Source organism: Tursiops truncatus, chromosome 6 (assembly GCF_011762595.2).
Source record: "Tursiops truncatus isolate mTurTru1 chromosome 6, mTurTru1.mat.Y, whole genome shotgun sequence".
In the NCBI taxonomy this organism is placed as follows: Eukaryota; Metazoa; Chordata; class Mammalia; order Artiodactyla; family Delphinidae; genus Tursiops; species Tursiops truncatus.
In genome coordinates this window covers 103685098-103705809 of record NC_047039.1, presented here as the reverse complement: position 1 = coordinate 103705809, position 20712 = coordinate 103685098, and the positions used below count along the sequence as shown (strand labels likewise).

The 20712-nt window shown below is 37.7% G+C and overlaps 1 protein-coding gene across 1 annotated transcript in view; it reads left to right on the top strand.

Annotated features, from left to right (window-relative positions):
- Positions 1–20712, top strand: part of STRBP (spermatid perinuclear RNA binding protein) — a 50265-nt gene that overhangs the window by 12351 nt on the left and 17202 nt on the right. The window contains 9 exon segments of the mRNA XM_073806580.1: positions 4980–5071; positions 5604–5699; positions 6832–6916; positions 6919–6942; positions 7607–7638; positions 7640–7705; positions 7904–8015; positions 18630–18722; positions 19114–19313. Of these exon segments, the coding sequence (XP_073662681.1) occupies positions 4980–5071; positions 5604–5699; positions 6832–6916; positions 6919–6942; positions 7607–7638; positions 7640–7705; positions 7904–8015; positions 18630–18722; positions 19114–19313 (800 nt within the window).

The window sequence follows — 20712 nt, the reverse complement described above, 5'->3', positions numbered from 1 at the left end:
AGATGGCTCCTCTTGCCTTGATGCAGTTCTTTTCAGCTGCATGGGGTGAAAGCACAAGATTCATTTGGGTTCCAGGGATTTCTGAGTTTAAGAGAGATCTCTTTAAAAAAATCTGCGTTCATTTTTCTTTCTCAGAGTTTAAAAAAATAGGCATTGTAACTTTTTGGGAGACATTTTCCTATAGAATTTCAATTTCTCCCTCCCACAAAACAAACAGGCTGTTCACAATACATACCTTATGTCTTTCTCTTCCCTCTCTTCACTTGCCACATATTTGGGTAAAATCAAAAAAGGGAAAAAATGTCCGAGAGCAGGCAGAACTGGAGGACTGGGGCAGGTGAAGAGCATCACACTTACCTCCTCAGGGTTGTCTCTGCAGAAGTGGATCTATCTAACTACTCGTTTCAAATCACTGTTTAGATTTTCAGTGGCCAGAGTACATAGTGAATCTCTTTGGTGTGGTTTAATGTTTCACAGGTAAGAGTTCTCCTGTGCCGCCAGTCTTTTTTCCATATTCTAACCCTTTACTTGAAGGCCCTGTAGAATAACCATTCCCCATAACTACATGTTTCCTGCTAAAGAAGGCACAGGAGAAAAAGCACAGACCTTGGTGCCTGGCAGCCAAGTGTTTGATTCTTAACTCCATTAACTATTACTCTGTGACCTTGGACAGGTTTCTTTATTTTAAAATGTGGGTAATGAATACTTTAGAAAGTTGTTACATGAGAGAATTTATGTAATGTAACCTGTACGATACTCAGCACAAAGCGATTGCTTAGTAAATAGTAGTAGTTACTCAGCTTACTAAAAAATGTCACAGCACAAACTCATCTACTCAAAGTGCCTTGAGTTCACAGTGAGAATAATATGTACATGATAGGTCTGAAGAAGTGAACGTAAACACAGTTAAACTCATAAATAGCCATTGAAGTGTAGTATTGGAATCAGTATACTGTATTTGCTGCAGTGCTAATAATGAGCTCTCTTACTATAAAGTTTATGATTCATTGAGACAGGTGTCTTTTTCCCTACCTCTGTCCTTTATCCCTAGCACCTGGAGTGGTACCTAATACTTAGTAGGCAATCAAAAGAAAATCTGTTAAATGAATTTTTGTAGCTAGCATATTATCTGATCAAATAGAACTGTCTGGTATGCAAGAAGCATTAACAGTGGACATCTCAGAATTCAAGTAATATATATTGAAGATTTAGCTTTGTTAAGGTATTTTATAACATGCTGTGTTATAAGCACTTTCTCATATATGATTTATTTGAACCCTCACAACAGTTCTATGAGGTAGATAATTGTACTGTTGTATAAATGAAGAAAGTCTCACGTTTTACCCGTTTCCTCTGACTCTTAAGTCCAGTTACTATCTAGGATGATCATAGGAGCATCTTAGCTGATTTAGTTATTCTGAGCATCACACAGTCTAAGCTTCTTTTGGTGCTTGTGATTTTAAACCAGAAGTATATTTGCTATGAGGCTGATAAATCCAGCTGCTTATTGTATTTACAGTGCAATTTGAAACCAAGTGGATAGGGAAACTACAGAGGCACTTGTGGCTAAGGCTAAGATAAACCGCAGCCCTCAGTATGAAGATAGATTCTCAGGGTTCACAGAGAAGCTGCCCGAGAGTCCCTTTTCCGTATTTGTGCCAGTGTGAACTTCTGATGCTTTTTGGCAGAAGTTCGCTAGCATGAGTCCTGCTAGGTGGCAGACCAGTCCAGAGATCACAACTAGGATTTATAACAATGCTGCAGGCTTTATTTTCCTGCCTTCCCCAGCTGCTAGACCTACATTATCCAGTGCAAACCTGTAGCCACTATCTTTCCAGTGGCTCACTGCCTACTGAGGCACTGAAGAAAAGTGATATCTAGTGATGTTTCTACCATAAAGTAAGGAGAACAGTGCTCTGTTTTACCCTAGTGCTACATTTACTTGTTCACATTATTGTGGCCTGAGATTTCACACGGGCAGTGACTTGAAGCATAATGTCTGCTCTCCGCAAAGCCTCAAGGAATTAGGAGAAGGGACTGCATGAGTATCTTCGGGCTACCCTGGAAATGCTGTCAGCTCAGTAGCTCAGCTTCATTCCAACTTTGAAATGTTAAGGAGGCCTTCGTGATAACTCAGCTTGGTTATTTTACCTTTGAAGAGCCCAGGTTCCAGGCACAGAAATCCTATTTAACACAGTCATGTTCTGGCTTTTCCCCACCCCATCTCCAGGCTAGTGTTTTTGTGAAGGGGCAAAGAGTTAGCTTGCATGTAAGGGATGGAGGGAAACTGACCAGCATTTCCTGCCATACGGTGTGTTTCTGGTCACTGATCTAACCTCTAACCAAATAAATGAAGTTAGGCATAATAGACTTCTTTTCAGTGCTTCCATTGTTTCGAATGTTTTATGTACCTTCATGCCCTGATACCAGGTTACTGAGCAGTGAAGTTTTTAAAAAGCTGTTTTCTTTGCTTTTGTCATTTTTGTTGCTATCCCCTATCTGTTTTACTGGTCACTGTAGGAAAAAATGAAATGGCTCACGGTTCCATTGTTTCTAAGTTAAAGACTCCAAGATGCCTTTTTATCAGAAAAGCTTTGCTTCCCCGCAAAATTGAAACATCTATGTTAAAGTTCACACAGAAATGTTAAACTTGAGGTTCTTCTTTGAGAAGTAGCAGTGTTTTTCCAGCAACAATCCTGTGATTGCCACATTAAGTAAGTTATTTTTTAATGAATGAAATATAAAAAACTATGTAATTAATTATATAAAGGAAATAGGCAAGCAGGGCTTATAAGTAGCACTGCAGTGCCATATAAATTTATATAGTTTTAAAATAAGAAACTTTGAAGAAGATAAAATAAGATAAATGATTACATCTCCTCTGCTGTTTCCCACCTCATGAATATTGAAACATTTTGGATCTTTTGACTTTTTGATGGTCAGAGCATGAAGAAAAGAAACATGGCCATTGTGATGGTGATATAAAAAGGAATCCGGTGGAAGTCTTCTGTTCACTGCCTGTCCCTTTCATCTCTTTTTAGTAGAATCTGCTGCCTCCAAATGTTGACTGTCTGTAGCAAGCAGATGTCAGTATTTTTTTTTTTATTTTTTAATAAGAATTAATGGATATAATCTGACTTTGGGAATGAAAGAATTTGTCTAAACATTTTTGCCATTAAATAAAAATGTCTCTGTGGTGATGAGCAGATGTTAATTACAAGCTCTGTTCACTGGACAAAAGTATCAGAAAGTTCAAAGAGTTGTTTTGCCTTGTCTTTTCCTATCCAAACTTCCTCTGACTCACTCCCTTCTTCCATTGACCCTCCGCTTCCAAATACTCCTACTTGATACAATGATAGAATAAAACTTAGTTTGCTTTACTCTTAACTTAAAGATTGAAGTCCTAAAAAATAAGCACGGTCCATACCTTTTCTTGGGATTACATTATTTAGCAGTCAGTCAACCTTTGTCATGTCTAACTTTTAAGAGATCCTAATTGTTCATTTACAGTAGTTTGTGCTACCTTGTACGTGAGCTTTACACAGATGCTTGTATTGACCACAGTTAAACATTTTCACATATAAACATGAAAATGAGTGAGTTGTATGCTTTGTGTCATTAAAAAGACATAATTAAGCAAGGCCAGGAACTAGATCACCTATGAAATAAGTACCCATAGTATGTTTGCTTATGTTTATAAATAAAAACATATTAACAGTTCTTTTTGAGGCTTTCCATTTAATGAGTAAAAAGGGGTGATGAAATGAGACCCCGTGTTTTGAATTTGTTGGCAGAGATTAATGTGAAACAATGCAAGTATCTGCTGTAGAGCTCGCCTGGTCAAAAAATAAAGTGTGTAGCTTCAGCCTTTACGTGTTGCAGCCAATAAGGAAAGCCCACATAGACATACTGCTGAGTTTGTGACTGTCATGATTATACCAGGAAGGAGTGTTGGTGGACTTGCTAAGAGAGTTCTTAAAAGAGGATGGTGAATATGACTTAATTGGATTAGTCAAAGAATTGTTCTCCAAGAAACATTTGTATGTTGTATGCATTTAAGTAATGCACCAAGTCTTCAAAAGTTTAAAAACCCACTTCCTAGTGGCTTAGAGGAAATGAATTTGGCTGTCTAAACGTGGGTTTAGTATCTTGTGACAGCTTCTCGAATGTGGATGTTTGTCACTAATCACACATTTGAGTTCTTAATTTTGCTGCTCTGGGCCATCTAATCCAACTTTGAAATGTTAAGGCAAGTCAAATAGTTGTACTTAGATAGTATTTTTTGCTGCTTTTTGAAAAAAAGCTATGTAAAACTTGAAGTGTATTTCAGTGTTTTTCATATTTGTAGTTTTAATAATTTTGGTTTAGAAAAGAAATAATTAGAAAACTCCAAGGTAACACTGGCAGAGTTCTCATCAGTGGGGTAAAGTTTCTATTAATGGTTATCTTGTTGGATGAGTTTATTCAGTTGTAAAAAAATAAAATTGCCATGCTCAGTGTATTCTTAGTATATCTCAGATTGATGACCTAAGAGAGCCCTAATTTTCCTTAAGAATTGATTAGTGATTAAAATCCCTTCTATAGCGAAAAATTGTTATTGCTAGTGGTCCCAGATTGCCACTCTTTGTCCCCTGCCAAAGGAAAAAGTGCTATGTACCTATTTTGTGCCCTGTGGTGTTATATACATGCTTAATAAGATCCCAGATTGGATGTAGCAGTGGTCATTGATTTGTTTACTGAACGAATGCCTTTGTGCTCCTGTTGGACTTGTGTGCAGAATGGCTCTGTTGACTGTTTACTTAAGTAATCATAGTGCACATAATTTAAAAAGAAAGCAACAAAGCCAAAACCTGAAATCTTCTGGGAGTCTTATTAGTTCACTCAAATGCTGCTCTTCTTTTTATTTTTATCGTTTGGTAATTTGACAGGAACCCTTGGTCAAACTGTATCTGTCTCTCTTTATCCCGTTTTCCCATTAGAAAAGGTTGCGATGAAAGATCCTCCGGACTTATTGGACAGGCAGAAATGCCTGAACGCCTTGGCGTCTCTTCGACATGCCAAATGGTTTCAGGTTGGCTCTTTGTTATTATCTTATTGTTATTGTAGCCTTGTGCAGGTTTCATTTGGAACACCTGCCTCTTAATGGTTTCTGTGTAATATATAAAACAGGGGTGCTCTCTGCCTCTTAGGGTTATTGTAGGAGCAAATGCTTTAATTTAGGTAAAGTGCCCAGTATAGCTTCTCCTGTAGTTAGTGATATTTAATTATCACATAATCCTTTTTGGCTTAGTACTCTGAGTTTCAAATGATAGCTTATAAAATCCAAACATGGGGTGAGAAAAGCTAAAAGTTCAGACAGAGTTGCCTGGAAATGGGGTTGCCATGAGGCTATAAAAGTGACTTTAATAATATGCTTCCTTTACTTTAAAACCTGCCTTTCTAAACCAATTTTACTACTTAAGAACTTGATTTTTTTGTTTACTTGACAATTTATGAATGACTAACTAATTAGTATTCATTTTAAAGAACCTATCCGTGATCAGTGTCCTTAAAATTAAGGGTGGATTTCAACAGGGATATTGGAACCATTTCGTTTGTTTTAGGCAAGGGCAAATGGATTAAAATCATGCGTAATTGTCCTCCGAATTCTGCGTGATTTGTGCAACAGAGTCCCCACATGGGCACCATTAAAAGGATGGGTAAGTACTTAAATATGATTAAAAGCACATTCTGAAGCTATAGTTAGAGGAAATCCTGTAGAAATTATATGTTACTGTAAAATGGCTATATTCTGAGTTAGCTAAGGTGTGCATTATCTATTTTTGTTCTGGAAAAAAATTATGGATCTTTTTATATGAATTCTTTTTTATGAATATAACTTTTCTACTTCATCATATTCATACTATACAGACTGAGCTATTTTTTCTGACAAAAAGTTTCTATACCTGTTAAAAGTAAGTGTCTTCCTGCACTTCACTCTGCACTGATGGTTGATTATTCTTCACCTACTGCCCAGGAAAGCCTGCGTGACTGGCACGTTTCTCTTTCAGTGCTACTTCCGTTTAAAGTAAAAATTACCTGGTATACCAGTGTAAGGCTCCCTTACCCTCTTTTTCTTTCTCTTTGAGTATAGACACTTAAAAATAAGTTCATATTAGTAATTGAAGTCAGGTGAATAGTACACTTAACTGTAGTTGATAATGTATATTGCCAAACTTACTTAATTTGGAAATTATTTTGCTTGAACCAATTAAGACCCAATAAAGAACATTATAAAACAAATAAAGCTATAAAAGGGTCATTTTAAATTAATTTAGCAATTATTACTTTGATATTGGCATCGTGAGTTTTCAGTTTATTAAATATGGAGATTTGGTCCTTCTTTAATTCCAGTTGTAATAGTTGGGGCAGGATGTCTGAAATGAAGTCTTACTGTGGTTTGAGTGCTTCCTAGGTTAAGTGGGAGATACAGGTGGGCTGGGTTTGAACACTGATTATTTATTGGCTATTACTAACCTATATGAAGGCTTGTTAAAACTTTGTTAAGTCAATTAGAGGACTGCAGTTTCTTAAGTAATCCGTTCAGGGTAAATAAAAATAAAGTTTTGGTGACAAAATGTCTTCTGAATATATTATCTCAAAAATGGTTGATTTAAACACTCTGGCTGGGGTAAAAGTTGATAATCAAGTGGGAAAGTTAATTGGGCCCTAAATGTTAAATGGACTTTAACCTTTTTGGCCTCCATTGTAGATAGAAATGTCAGCTCACATTTAACTGGAATCCTTTTAACACTTGGTGCATGTACTAATTTGTAATTTAATATCTTCTAGCCACTAGAGCTTATATGTGAAAAGTCTATAGGTACTTGTAATAGACCTTGGGCGCTGGGGAAGGCCTTGAGACGAGTAATGGAGTGTTGGCATCTGGAATTCTACTTCCTGGTAAGGGTTTCAACGGTGGAGGCAGAAGAATCAGAAAATTTCATTTTAGTTAGTTTTCTATTATGTGCTAAGTTTGTCCTCTGCCCAGGGAAATGATGTGTAGGAGTTGTTTGGCTTGGAATTTTAGCAACTAGAATGCTTGAATGTTGGAGAAGTGCCATAAAACTCTCTCTCAATAATTGTATTTATGTTCCATATGTACTAACATAAAAGGTACTAATAAGATATTGTGTTCTGCTATGAATTTGCTTCACCTAGAGCTTTGAATTTGAAAAATGTTTATGTTGAGTTAAAATGTATGAAGTTCATTCTGTTTGCAATCTGGTGATTAATTTGGAAAAATTCAATTTGGTCTTATTTTCCATATGTAATCCCTTTAAAGATTTGGGATGATTCATCATGCCATTTCTAAATTCTCAGAGTTAAAACCCAATTTCGACCTTAGATATACAAGTGACTTCTAGTAAAATAAGGACATTTATATGCTAACATACTGAAAATGAGTGTCCTTTTTACTCCATTTAAATTGAGGAGATTTTTAACCTCGTTCCTTAGTTTTTTTTTTCTTTTTCTCTCCATTCTTTTCTTTCTATTTTGTGTTAGTTTATTGAATTCTAAACTCAGTTCTGAATGATACTTGAGTTTTCTTTTGCCTTTGCTAAAGGGGGTCCTGGTCTTCATGATCCTTGCGAGAGGGGACCCAACAGATGCTCTGAGCTATATGACCATCCAACAAAAAGAAGATATTACCCACAGTGCACAGGTATGAGATGGGCCATATCACTGTGGTCTATTAGAGGGATATCATGTAATTTATTTAAACACTTTATTCTTGCCTGCTGTTAGGGACTTTTGTCATCATAATAATAGTATTTGATGAATGTGTTTTTAGCTAGATGTTCTAAGGGCTTTATGAATGAAACATTTGAAATTTGAATAAATACAATCTTTTGTTCTTTAGCATGCACTCAGACTATCAGCCTTTGGCCAGATTTATAAAGTGCTGGAAATGGACCCCCTTCCATCTAGTAAGCCTTTTCAGAAATATTCCTGGTCAGTTACTGATAAAGAAGGTAAGTGTGCAGTTTTTTATTGGGGTTGGATGTGTGCAGTGATGGAGATGGCCATGGGATGCGTCTCTTGTTAGAGCTGAGAGAACTTAATTTTAACCCAAGTCATATAAGAACGTTTATTGGTTTTCTTCCATCCCATTAGTGACATCAGCTTGCTGTCATTTATTCTTATTAGTGACGAACTCATTTGGCTATGTTGATCAGATTCCATTACTGCATAGACTTAGGGACAACACTTTGAGAACCGCTGGTCTGAGGCGAAGAGAAAAGTCACAAACGAGGAGGAGACGTTGTCACGGTCACTCATCAGTTTGATGATCTTGTCATACTTGGAAGTGTTAATGTAACCAAGAAAGAGAAAACAAAAACATAGAGGAGGAGAAAAGGGTATTGGAAAATTCAGGACTGTCTCTTCCATTTGTACTAGTCTGTGTGAACTCAGATTAGAGTTTCAGCAGAAAGAGCACAGGCGTTAGTGTCAGTGTGACCTGGTTCCAGTTATAGCGCCCCTGCCTTACTAGCTTTAGCTCTTGAGCGATTAGTTCATCACTTATGTACTGATATTATTCCAACCTTATTGGCTGTTGTCAGATTAAAATGCTCAATTCAGTGCCTGGAAACAGTAGATACTCAAATGCAAATCCACTTACTCTTCTCATTATGCCACAAAAAACATTCCTCCCTCCCTCCCTCCCTCCCTTCCTTCCTTCATCTCTATTTATACTAGAAGGTGGGATGTTTAACACCATATTTTCACCTGGGACAACCCAACCTACCACAAATGATATTATTATTCTAACAATTTTGATATGACAAAAATAGTGGAATGGCCCAATCTATTTATTTAAACACTGGAATTCCAGTGGGTCTAAAGACTTTTCAGGGAGTCCACCAGATCAAAATTATTTCATAGTAATACTAAGGCTTTGTTTTTTCACCCTTTCCACTCTGTCTTTCATGAGTGTACAGTTTTCTAGAAGCTGTATATGACCTGTGATGGCATCGTCACTCTGATGGCTAATGAAATTTTTTGTATATTGCATTAAAATTTTTTGTTTTAACTTCTAATATACTAAATATTGATAGATATTACCCACAAAACAAAGTTTTTTGGGTGGTCAATAATTTTTTAAGAGGGTAAAGTGGTCCTGAGACTGAAAAGTTTGAGAATCACTGCCTTACACTGTAAACTCCTCAAGGGTAAGGAATCCTCAGACCTCACCACATAACTATTACAAAACCAATGCTCAAGAAATGTTGTGGGGCTTCCCTGGTGGCGCAGTGGTTGAGAGTCCACCTGCCAATGCAGGGGACACGGGTTTGTGCCCCGGTTCGGGAAGGTTCCACATGCTGCAGAGCGGCTGAGCCTGTGAGCCGTGGCCGCTGAGCCTGCATGTCCGGAGCCTGTGCTCCGCAACGGGAGAGGCCACAGCAGTGAGAGCCCTGTGTACTACAAAAAAAAAAAAAAAAAAAAAAAAAAAAAAAAAAAAGAAATGTTGTGGAATGAAAGCTGTTTTCTTCCAGAGGGTGCTCACACAGCAGCAAAGAATTTTGAAGAGATTCACATAACCATGTCTCTGGATTGAATGACTGAATAAATATATAATAAATGATTGAATAAATATGTCTCAAATATATGTGTAGATTCTTATGGTTAATAATGAAATTTTTATTTCAGTCACTGAATTCATAGCAGTTCTTTGAGTTTTGTATTTTTTCTTTCTCTAGATAGTAAAAGTATATCTATTGTTAACGTGACTTAGTTTTTTATGGGTTTTTTTTTGTTTTGTTTTGTTTTAACATCAACAGTCTTTCTCAAGAGTTTGGGAACTGCTGGTCTGTCAATTTATAGCTTAAAATAGAACCAGACAGTTGGTGTTTCCATTTGAGCCCTGTCAGTTACTAGCTACATGACTTGGGCAGGTCACCTACCAGTTCTGTGGCCTTAGCTATAAGATGAGGGAGCCAAGGTCATTGCCTCCAGACACTTGCTGCAGTCTTCCTCATACTTTCATGTTTTACCACCTAGCCTCCTGACATTTGCTTTTAAACTTTATTCTTAGAATTCTTGTGATTTCAATATGCATTTAGATGATTTTTTTTTTTTCAGAATTTTGACTTCTTAATTCCTTGACTTCTTCTCCCACAAATACCTTGTCTTCTACCTTACCTCAGGTGCCCATTCTGTGGACATATCCTAGACCTTGTCTTCAGTAACTGTACCTGTGCCCTCTCCCTAATTCATTCTCAAGAATCCCACTTCGTAAACCGCCTCTCATCATCATACTGTCAGGAGCAGTCCTCCTGCCCCAATTCTTGAACCTCACCATTGATTCTGTTAACTTTTCTTAGTCCCTCTCCTTCCTCATGTACTCACTTCTGTCCCTTCTCTGCTTATATTCACGTGGTCTGTCATTAATAATCACGCCCTAGCATATACCTTCACTTTGTTGATCCTGTCTTCCTGACAGCTCTGGTTGAAATCCAGCTGTGTGCCTACACCAGGTTGTTGGACATCGTTGGAGAAAAAAATACATAGTCATCTTACCTGTTTTCCCTTTAAGTTTCAGACATTAACCTTAAGTAGACTGTTTGTGTTGGCTGGAAATCATCCTGTAAAGTCTAGAGTTCCCCAGTTTTCCTAGACAGCTGTTGCAAATCTTCTGTCATTTCACACTTCCCTCCCCAGGCCTCCCTCTCGTCTGATGACCTTATTTGCTCTAAGTACTCATGCGCTTTGCTTTCCCTCTCTTGACCGAATAAAGACCAGCCTTTCTACTTGTCCACTATATCACATTCCCTTTTGTCTACAAATGGACATTATTCTAGCAGTTCTTTCTTTTCTCACCAGCATCATTTCCTCCTTTTCTGCTTTTCTACTGGATCATTCTCATCGGCATAAAAACCTGCTATAATGCCTCCCATTTGAAAGACAATGCTTAACTCCCCCTTGATTCTGCAGCTTCCTCCCATTTCTCTGCTCCCTTTATAGCAGTACCTTCAGAAAGAGTGGCCTATTGTTTCTTTCTCCTTTTCCACACTTTCTTTAAAACTTATTCTAGGGGCTTCCCTGGTGGCGCAGTGGTTAAGAATCCGCCTGCCAGTGCAGGGGACACGGGTTTGAGCCCTGGTCCGGGAAGATCCCACATGCCGTGGAGCAACTACGCCTGTGCGCCACAACTACTGAGCCTGTGCTCTAGAGCCCACGAACCACAACTGTTGAGCCCACATGCTGCAACTACTGAAGCCCTTGCTCCTAGATCCTGTGCTCCGCAACAAGAGAAGCCACCACAATGAGAAGCCCGCGCACCGCAACGGAGAGTGGCCCCCACTCACCACAACTAGAGAAAGCCTGCGCGCGGCAATGAAGACCCAACACAGCCAAAAATAAATTAATAAGTTAAAAAAAAAACACAACTTATTCTAATCAGCCTTTCTTCCTTGTCACTCTACCTAAGTCTGTCCTGTGACCTTCACGTTATTGCGTTCAGTGGTTAGCTTTCAGTACTCATCTTAGGCAGCTTTTCAGCAACACTGGACACAGATGAACACTTATTTCTGGTATATTTAGTTATGAGATATGGCACGTATATATAAAAGTATAAAATATTTATCATTTAAAAAGTAATTATTTTGGGCTTCCCTGGTGGCACAGTGGTTAAGAATCCACCTGCCAATGCAGGGAACATTGGTTCGAGCCCTGGTCCGGGAAGATCCCACATGCCACGGAACAACTAAGCCCGTGCGCCACAACTGCTGAGCCTGTGCTTTACAGCCCGCAAGCCGCAACTACTGAAGCCTGCATGCCTAGAGCCTGTGCTCCACAACAAGAGAAGCCACCGCAATGAGAAGCCCGCGCACCTCAGCGAAGAGCAGCCCCTGCTCACCACAGCTAGAGAAAGCCCACGCACAGCAGCAAAGACCCAACACAGCCAGAAATAAATAAATAAATTTAAAAACAAGTAATTATTTAACAATTCCATATAATCACCATCCTAGTTAAGAAACAGAACATTGTCACCTTCTCAGAAGCCATTTATTTATCCTGTACATCACCTCCGTGCCCCATGAACTGCGATTCCTGATTTTTTGATAATTGTTTCCTTGATTTTCTTTAAAGCTTTTCCACCTTTGTGTGCTTTTTAAACAATTAATTGCATATTGCCTAGAACTTTTTAGAAATGGAATCATATTGAGTTTAATCTTTTGTGACTGACGTCTGTCTGTCCAGCATTGTTTGGGATATATTCATGTTATTGCATATAGCTATAGTGCATTTTTATACCTATATAGTATCCATTATGAATATACTACAACTTATCCATTGTGCTTTTGAAGGACATTAGGATTCTTCTTATTTTTTGGCAGCCACCCACATTGTTGCTGGGAGCCTTCTTATTCATGCCTCCTGGAGTATAGATCCAGGAGTTACTGTGGACCAGTATATGACCTAGGAAGTGGTATATATAGCAATTTATGTTGCCACCAGCAGTGTATGAAAGTTCCTGTTGTTCTGTATCCTCAACAAACATTTGGTACTGTCAGACACTTTTTATTTCTTTTTTTTTTTTTGCGGTACGTGGGCCTCTCACTGCTGTGGCCTCTCCCGTTGCGGAGCACAGGCTCCGGATGCGCAGGCTCAGAGGCCATGGCTCACGGGCCCAGCCGCCCCGCGGCATGTGGGATCTTCCCGGACCGGGGCACGAACCCGTGTCCCCTGCATTGGCAGGCAGATTCTTAACCAATCTGCCACCAGGGAAGTCCGTCAGACACTTTTTCTGGCGTGAAATACTACTTTTTTTTGACTTCTAGGTCATTACTTTATCTTGGGTCTGCTATCCCACTGCCCTTTCCTCAGCTGTCTTTGTTTTTCCTCATCTTCCTGATTTCTGAATATTAGTATCCCAGGGTACAGGCCTCAGACCATTTCTCTTTATTTACACCCATTTAGACTCTTTAGGAGATCTTATCTAGTCTCTCATCTTGAAGTACCTTCTGTTCAGTGAAGATTCCCAAATGTATGTCTTCACTCTAGACTCCCAGCCCTTGACCTCAGCCCCAGCTATGCAAGTGTCTCCTCACTGTCTCCACACGGATGTCTAACAGACATCTCAAACTTAAGATGTCCTGTCCTTACTCTGCTTCTCATCTGTTCTTTCCATAGTTATCACCATCCCAGTCTTTGGAAACTCTATGCATCTCTGTGCTCAGGCCAAAAAACCTTCACCCTTGAATCTTCTCTTTCTTTCACCCATATCCAAACCATCAGGAAATCCTAGCTGTTTTACTTTCAAAGTGTGTCCAGTATTCAGCTGTTTAATTTCTTCACTGCTACCATCCTGGCCTAAACTGCTGTCATCTCTTACCCTTGTTATTGCAGCATCTTCCCTATCTGGTCTTCCTTGCCCCTCTTGTCTGTTCTCAACAAAGCAGCAGTCTCTTTTTTGTTCCCCTTAACATTTTATCTATAATTACAGATTCATAGGAAGTTGCAAAGATAGTACAGAGAGGTCCTGTGGACCCTTCACCTGGTTTCTTCCAATGGTTACATCTTATGCAACTTATAGGAGAACATGGAAACCAAGAAATTGACATTTATACAATGTGTGTATAGGTTTTATGCCATTTTATCACATTGTAGGTTTGTGTAACCACCATAGCAATCAAGACACAGAACTATTTCATCACCTCAAAGATCTCGTTTATGCTGCCCCTTTATAGTAACACCATTCCTCTTCCCACAGTCATCCCCAAGCCTTGGAAACCACTAACTTTTCTCCATCTCTATAATTTTGTTATTTCAAGGATTTTATGTCAATGAAGTTATCATTATCTGATCTTTTGAGATTCTCGTCCCCCAACTCAGCATAATGCCCTTGTGGCCCATCCAAGTTGTTTGGCATGTGTCAATAGTTTTGTTTCTTTTTGCTGTTAAGTAGGATTCCGTGGCATGAATGAGTCAGAGTTTGGTTTAACCATGCACCTATTGTAGGACATTCTGTTTGTCTCCAGTTTTGGGCTATTACAAATAAAGGTGCTGTGAACAATCTTGTGTAGGTTTTTGTGAGCAATTCACAAAAACGTAGATGTTTGTGTGTTAGATTGGCCAGCAGTTTTCCTTTGTTGTAATGTTTCATCAAGTTTTGGTTCTGAGGTTATGTGGGTCTTATGAGTTGGGAAGTGTCCGTCCTTCTTTTTCTGTTCCTTGGAAGAGTGTGTGTAAGATTGATGTTATTTCTTCCTTAAATGTTTGGAAGAATTTATCAGTGAAGCCATTTGGGCATGAGGTTTTCTTTAAGGAAAGGTTTTAAATTATGGATCTGATTCCCTTAATAGGCATCGAACTATCATCTTCTTATGAGAGTTTTGGTAAATTGTGTTTTTCTAAGAATTTGTCCATTTAATCTAAATTTAAAATAAAGTAGTTTATAAGATCCTTTTATCTTTTTATTGTCTGTAGTATTGATTGTCCTGTCTTATACGTTTTGTACCTCCTTTTTTCTGATCGCTCTCACTAGAGGTTTATCAGTTTTTTTAGTCTTTAAAAAGAAATAAACTTTTGACTTTGTTGATCATCTCCTGGTATATGCTTGTATTTTATGTCATTGATTTCTGCTCTTATCCTTTGTTTTTCCTCACTACCTTCTTTAGGTTTAATTTGCTGTTCTTCTTTAAATGTTTTGAAATAGATGAATACATTGTTGGCGTTTTTTTAAGCCTCTTACGTTATCATATATACTATTAAGACTAAGTTCTCCTTTATGCCCAGATTTATGTGCTTTGTACTCTTTTTACATTAGCATTTTCATTATCAGTTAGTTAAAACTATTTTTAATTTTCCTGTTATCAGTTCTTTGACATGTAAGCCATTTCGATGTCATTGCTTAATTTCCAGACAAATGAGGATTTTTTAGTTATCTCTATTTTTTTTATTTTTTAAATAATTTTTTAATCTTTGGCTGCGTTGGGTCTTTGTTGCTGCACGCGGGCTTTCTAGTTGTGGTGAGCAGGGGCTACTCTTTGTCGCGGTGCACGGACTAATTATGGCGATGGCTTCTTGTTGTGGAGCAAGGGCTCTAGGTGCACAGGCTTCAGTAGTTGTGGCACTCAGGCTCAGTAGTTGTGGCTTGTGGCTCTAGAGCCCAGCCTCAGTAGTTGTGGCTCACAGGCTTCATTGCTCCATGGCATGTGGGAATCTTCCCGGACCAGGGCTCGAACCCGTGTCCCCTGCATTGGCAGGCAGATTCTTAACCACTGTGCCACCAGGGAAGTCCGTTATCTCCTTATATTTGAGCTTATTTATTCTACTGTGATCTGAGTACATGCTTTGTGTGATTTTTTTCCTTTGGTAGTTCTTGAAACTTCATTTATGGCTCAGCACATGGTCAGTTTTTATAAATGATTCATACTTTGAAAAGTATGTATATTCTGTAGTTGGTAGAGCCAGAATATTCTTTACATGTCAGGTTGCATTTGTTCATTGTGTTGTTCAAATCTTATATACCTGTATACACACACACACACATACATACATACATACATACATACATACATACATACATATTTTTTTTAACTTGTTCTCTTAATTACTGAGAGAGGTATGCCAATTCCCCTCTATTGTGGATCGTCTGTTTCCCCTTGCAGGTCTGTCAGTTTTTAATTTCTACAATTTTGGCTCTTTTATAGTTTCAGATTTTCTGCCACAAATTATTCTTGATTTTTTATTTTCATTTTGAGCATCCTAATCATTCTTTTTAATAAAGTTTGTTTCTGAAAGAATGCTTCATCGTCTGGGTCTCTTTGGGATCTGTTTCTGTTTTCTGCTGCTTCTCGTGATTTTTGATCACAGTATCTTGTCTTCTCATGTACCTGTGTTTTGTTTTTGTTTTGAGTGATGGAGACTTAAATTTAAAAATTTTGGAGGGAATTAAAGCTTAGAGTAATGATATAGTGCTCCAGGGAGGATTTATATTTGTTTCTGGGAGATGACTAGTGGAATTGGCAATCTGGATCATATTAATGCAATCAGGGATTAAGGTGATTTGAAGGTGGGCTTCAGTCCTTCTGAGATCCAGACTATTTCTACTTCATTTACTTCTAGCATGTGGCATTGCAGAGGCCCAACCCACAGCGTGGGGAATTCACCAAGCCTTCCCCTTTTGGAGGTCCGTAAAGTCCAGTTTTTGACCCCTGAGACCTGGGGTGCCTGAGGTGCTCTGTTCAGTTCTTAGTGGCTTCTTCTGGATTTGCAAGATACCCCCAGGGGAAGTGTGGCCCCCAGAGCAGGGTTTCCTTTGTCTCTCGGATCTTGACTCTATAATTCTTTGTTGCCCAGGAACAGACATTTGGTCCATCTTTTCTGGTTGCTCTCATCTATTTCAGTTGACTTACTTTCTCGTACTAGAAGTGGAACTTGTGTATTTTGCAGAAGCTCCTCTGGTGACTTAGTGGCAGCTAAGGTTGAGAGCTCCTGCTGCTGCTCATCTTCTGCTCCTGTCCCGTCCTCGTCATGCCACTCGAACCACTCAGGCCTGTATGCTGTTTCTTAGCATGTTCCTGCCTTAAGACCTTTGTACTTGATGTTCTCTCTTCCTGGGGCTCTTTCCCCACATAGCTGAATAGCTTACTCTTTTACTTTCGTTAGATCTTCATCAGAAAGCTACCTTATCTATAAGTGATACCTTTCTGACGGGCATCACATGTAAAAAAAATAGCAACACATCCTCCTCCGTAAGCCTCTTATTTTTCTCCATTGTGCTCGGGACCATATGACATGTTGGGCTTAGTCTCCACCACCAGATGCAAACTCTTTAAGAACAGGGACGTTGTTTTGTTCTCTGTTAGATGTCCAGCGCCTAAAATTGTCCTGAACATAGAAAAACTATTAATATTTGTTGCTGGATGAATACATGAATAAAATTGTAATGAGGATGATGAAAGTACAGGCTTCATAGGGTGCTTGTGAGGCTTAAATAAATTAATTCATATAAGGTATTAAGAACAGTGCCAGGCATATGGTAAGCCTTCACCTATTGTTTTTAAAAATTGTTGCCTCTGAAATGGTCACTTCTTATTTCTAGATACTGTAGATGTTGAAAACAACTTGCTTTTTGTAACACAAGCCCATCCCCCCCCCCCACCCCGCTGCTCCCCCCCATTACTATTATGATTAGCTCCAGATTTTACAGCCCTTGTCCAAGGGCAGGGATGGTAGAATGAAGCTTAATCCATGCAGCACTGTTCACGTAGCTGGAGGATTTAGAGAATAGATCCATACGTCTAAGCCAGCTGGTGAATTCCAGGCAATCAGGGAGCAGCTTTTAATGTAACTTAATGAGTGGGAGAGTGATTGAATAGATGTTGTTCCTTTTTAACTTTATCTCTTAAAGACTGCATTCTGGGAGACTGGCAAACTCACAGTTTTATGTAATGCAAATGAAATACAATACTAAGCACATATAAGCAGATATTGCCATCTGTTGAAGAGAGCACATCAAGATTGATTGACCTGAGTGGTAAGTATTGACTCAAGCAAATGCTGAAGTCAGTGTTTACCCCAAGGGACAATAAATCTTGATGATCAGAGAATATGTAGTTAATCTCAGTGTTATTACAAGGTTTCACTAAGAAGTATCTGGAAATCTTATGGCATGAATCTTTTGAGCATAACTTTCCTTTAGGAAAAACCCAACAACCAACTTTTACGTTGAAAACACAGAGTTCTTTAAAGTAGTACTTGGACAGGTTGATGAGCTTTTCTCTGATTGTTTTTATCTTGGACAGCAAAGCTCCTGCCTTATGTCTTGACGGCATTATTAACTAGCTGCTTTATCTAAGAAATTGAGTAATATTAGTTCAGTTAGTTTTTGTTCCATACCCATTATGTTGTTTCTGAGTCTTACGTTAGATAGTTTATAAGATACAGACAAGGAGAAAATATCTTTGACCTTCATGGAACACTAAGGAAACACAAGGTCTCTGTATATGAAATAGGCAATGACACAAGACTACGTATGACACTTTATATTTCTGATACCATAGAAACTCTTCTAAAAAGTTGAGATGAGAGGGAAACTGAAGAAAACTTCATGGGGAAGATGAACTGTAAATAAAATCTTGAATAGAAATTTGAACAGGCAGACAGAAGAATATGTCATAGTATGAGAAATAATCAGATTTCCATAAGCAGAATATTTAACATGTGGACTTTAAAAATTAATAGTATAATAAATGTGAACTTATAGAAATATTTGAAGAGACATAAGTGAAAATAAATCTTACTGCCACAGATAACCACCTTTAACATTTTGATACATCTCTTTCCAGACTTTTTTCTATTTATGCATATACAGACGTGAATATTATGCATAGATATTTGTATGTGTATATGTGAATAAATGGGAAAATATTTATAAAAAGGGATAATATTGTTTCATAAAGATTCACTTAAAACTTTTTGCTGTTACAAGATTATAAATATTTAATTTATCAGTGAAAGGGTCTTATGGTCCTTGTGATTCCTAAGATTTTTCCTTCCTGAACATATTAGGTACATTTGGTAGAGTAAGTAGAATCATTGTTTTGACTGATAATGAATCTCTTATAATTGTTTAGGTGCTGGGTCTTCAGCTCTGAAGAGGCCATTTGAAGATGGATTAGGGGATGATAAAGATCCCAATAAGAAGATGAAACGAAACTTAAGGAAAAGTGTGTAAAATCTTTATTCTTATAGATGTTAACTAGAAAGGATTTATGTCTCAGGAAAATAAAAATTAAAAAGTGATTGATTTGATTGATTTGAATTGGAGTTTTAAGAAACTGATTGAATAACTTTTGTTTCCAAGCATCATTTGCTTAAAATATACTGACAAACTAAAACTAATGTATAGCTATGGTAATGCATATTACTTTTACAATGATGTTACCATAATTATTTAAGCAGTAGTTTTAGAATTACTTACGAAGTGAAGTTAATTTATATGTGCGTTTTGAAATTCTTTTTTAAAATCTGAATTTATAGTGGTCACTAGGAACCTACAGAAACATAGATTAAAGCAAAATGGTTTAACTTCTGATCTTATTCCTCTTTCTCTTACAGTTCTGGATAGCAAAGCAATAGACCTTATGAATGCACTAATGAGGCTAAATCAGATCAGGCCTGGGCTTCAATATAAGCTCTTATCTCAGTCTGGCCCTGTCCATGCCCCAGTCTTCACAATGTCTGTAGATGTGGATGGTACAACATATGAAGCCTCAGGACCATCCAAGAAAACAGCAAAACTTCACGTAGCAGTGAAGGTACAGTATTTCTTTTACTCAACAGTGCTTTGTTATTTTATGTTGTAAATAAGGTGCTTGTTTATCTATAGTAAATTAACAGAATTTTTCAAGATTTTAATGACAGTGACATACAGTCTTTTGTCACCTCTGGATCACAAAACTCTTCTTTTTTTGGTTATAAAATGTGTTGATAATATAAAATTTGCAAAACACAAAAAAGTAAAAGAATAAAAACTGTTGGTTGCTTATCTCTGAGGCAGTTCATTAATATTTGTATATAGTATATGCTTGCAGTCCTTTTCTGTTTCTTTTTTTTAGGTTGAGCTCACAGTGTATATGTAGTTTTATGCTCTGATTTTTTTTTTTTTTCATTTCACATGTCATCAGTGCCTTTCTATGTTATTAAAATCTTCATAAATAATTTTAAATGGCTGTATGATTAACATGATATAGATGTACTATTGTTTGTTTAAACATTCCCCTATCATTGGATATTTTGCTGTTTGCAGATTTTTTCTGTCATAAATAAATTTAATGTGTTTTTTTTTGCATGTGGTGCCTTTTCTGTATTTCAGAATATTTCCATAGAGAATAAGGTCCACGATTGAACCAGTCAATTATGCATATAGGTTTATAGAAAATTCTTAAATATTGGAATCTCTCCATGACTACATTTGACCTCTTGCAGACAAATGCGAAAATGTCAAAGATCAAGTAGATGGAAGATTACTTTTCACTAAAGAAAAGTTCTGTTATGTTACAGTATGACATAAGATGTAATTGGTCTGTTTTCATAGTCATTCCAGTTTGCAAGTATTATTAATGTAGATGCAAACATTATCCTAGATGCTAAGGATACAGCAGTGATCAAAATAAAGTCCTTGCCCTCCTGGAGCTTGCATTCTAGTGAGGATAGAATGGGGAGAAAGACAGCGGGATATACAAATGGGTCAATTATTTGTCAGGTAGTAATAAGCACAATGCAGAAAAATAATAACTAAGCTGTAAAATTATAGAACAGTATGTTATGTTGTTTACAAAAGGGGTACTTTTTAAGTATGTTGAAATAGTATGAGTTTAAAATGAGGCAGAGAAAGAAAACTAAGAATGAGGGAAAAAGTGAATTTAGGAATAAGGCTAAAAATACAGTTTAATAACTTAGCTGTAAAGTATGCTGAGAATGAGTCACAAATTTGGATCTAAGTTCTCTAGCATCTGACCCAGAAAGCTTTTGAAATATCGATATCAATTCACTGTCTATGACATAAGAACAGAAGGAGGAGTGTGGCTGCCCAGCAGCACGTACCCTAAAATGATGAAGATTAGTGGCCAGTCTTCCCTTTCCTCCTCTAGTCCTTTTTCCTGACTGTCCCTCACAAAGGACACCTTTAAGGACATAATCAGCCATATTCCATGA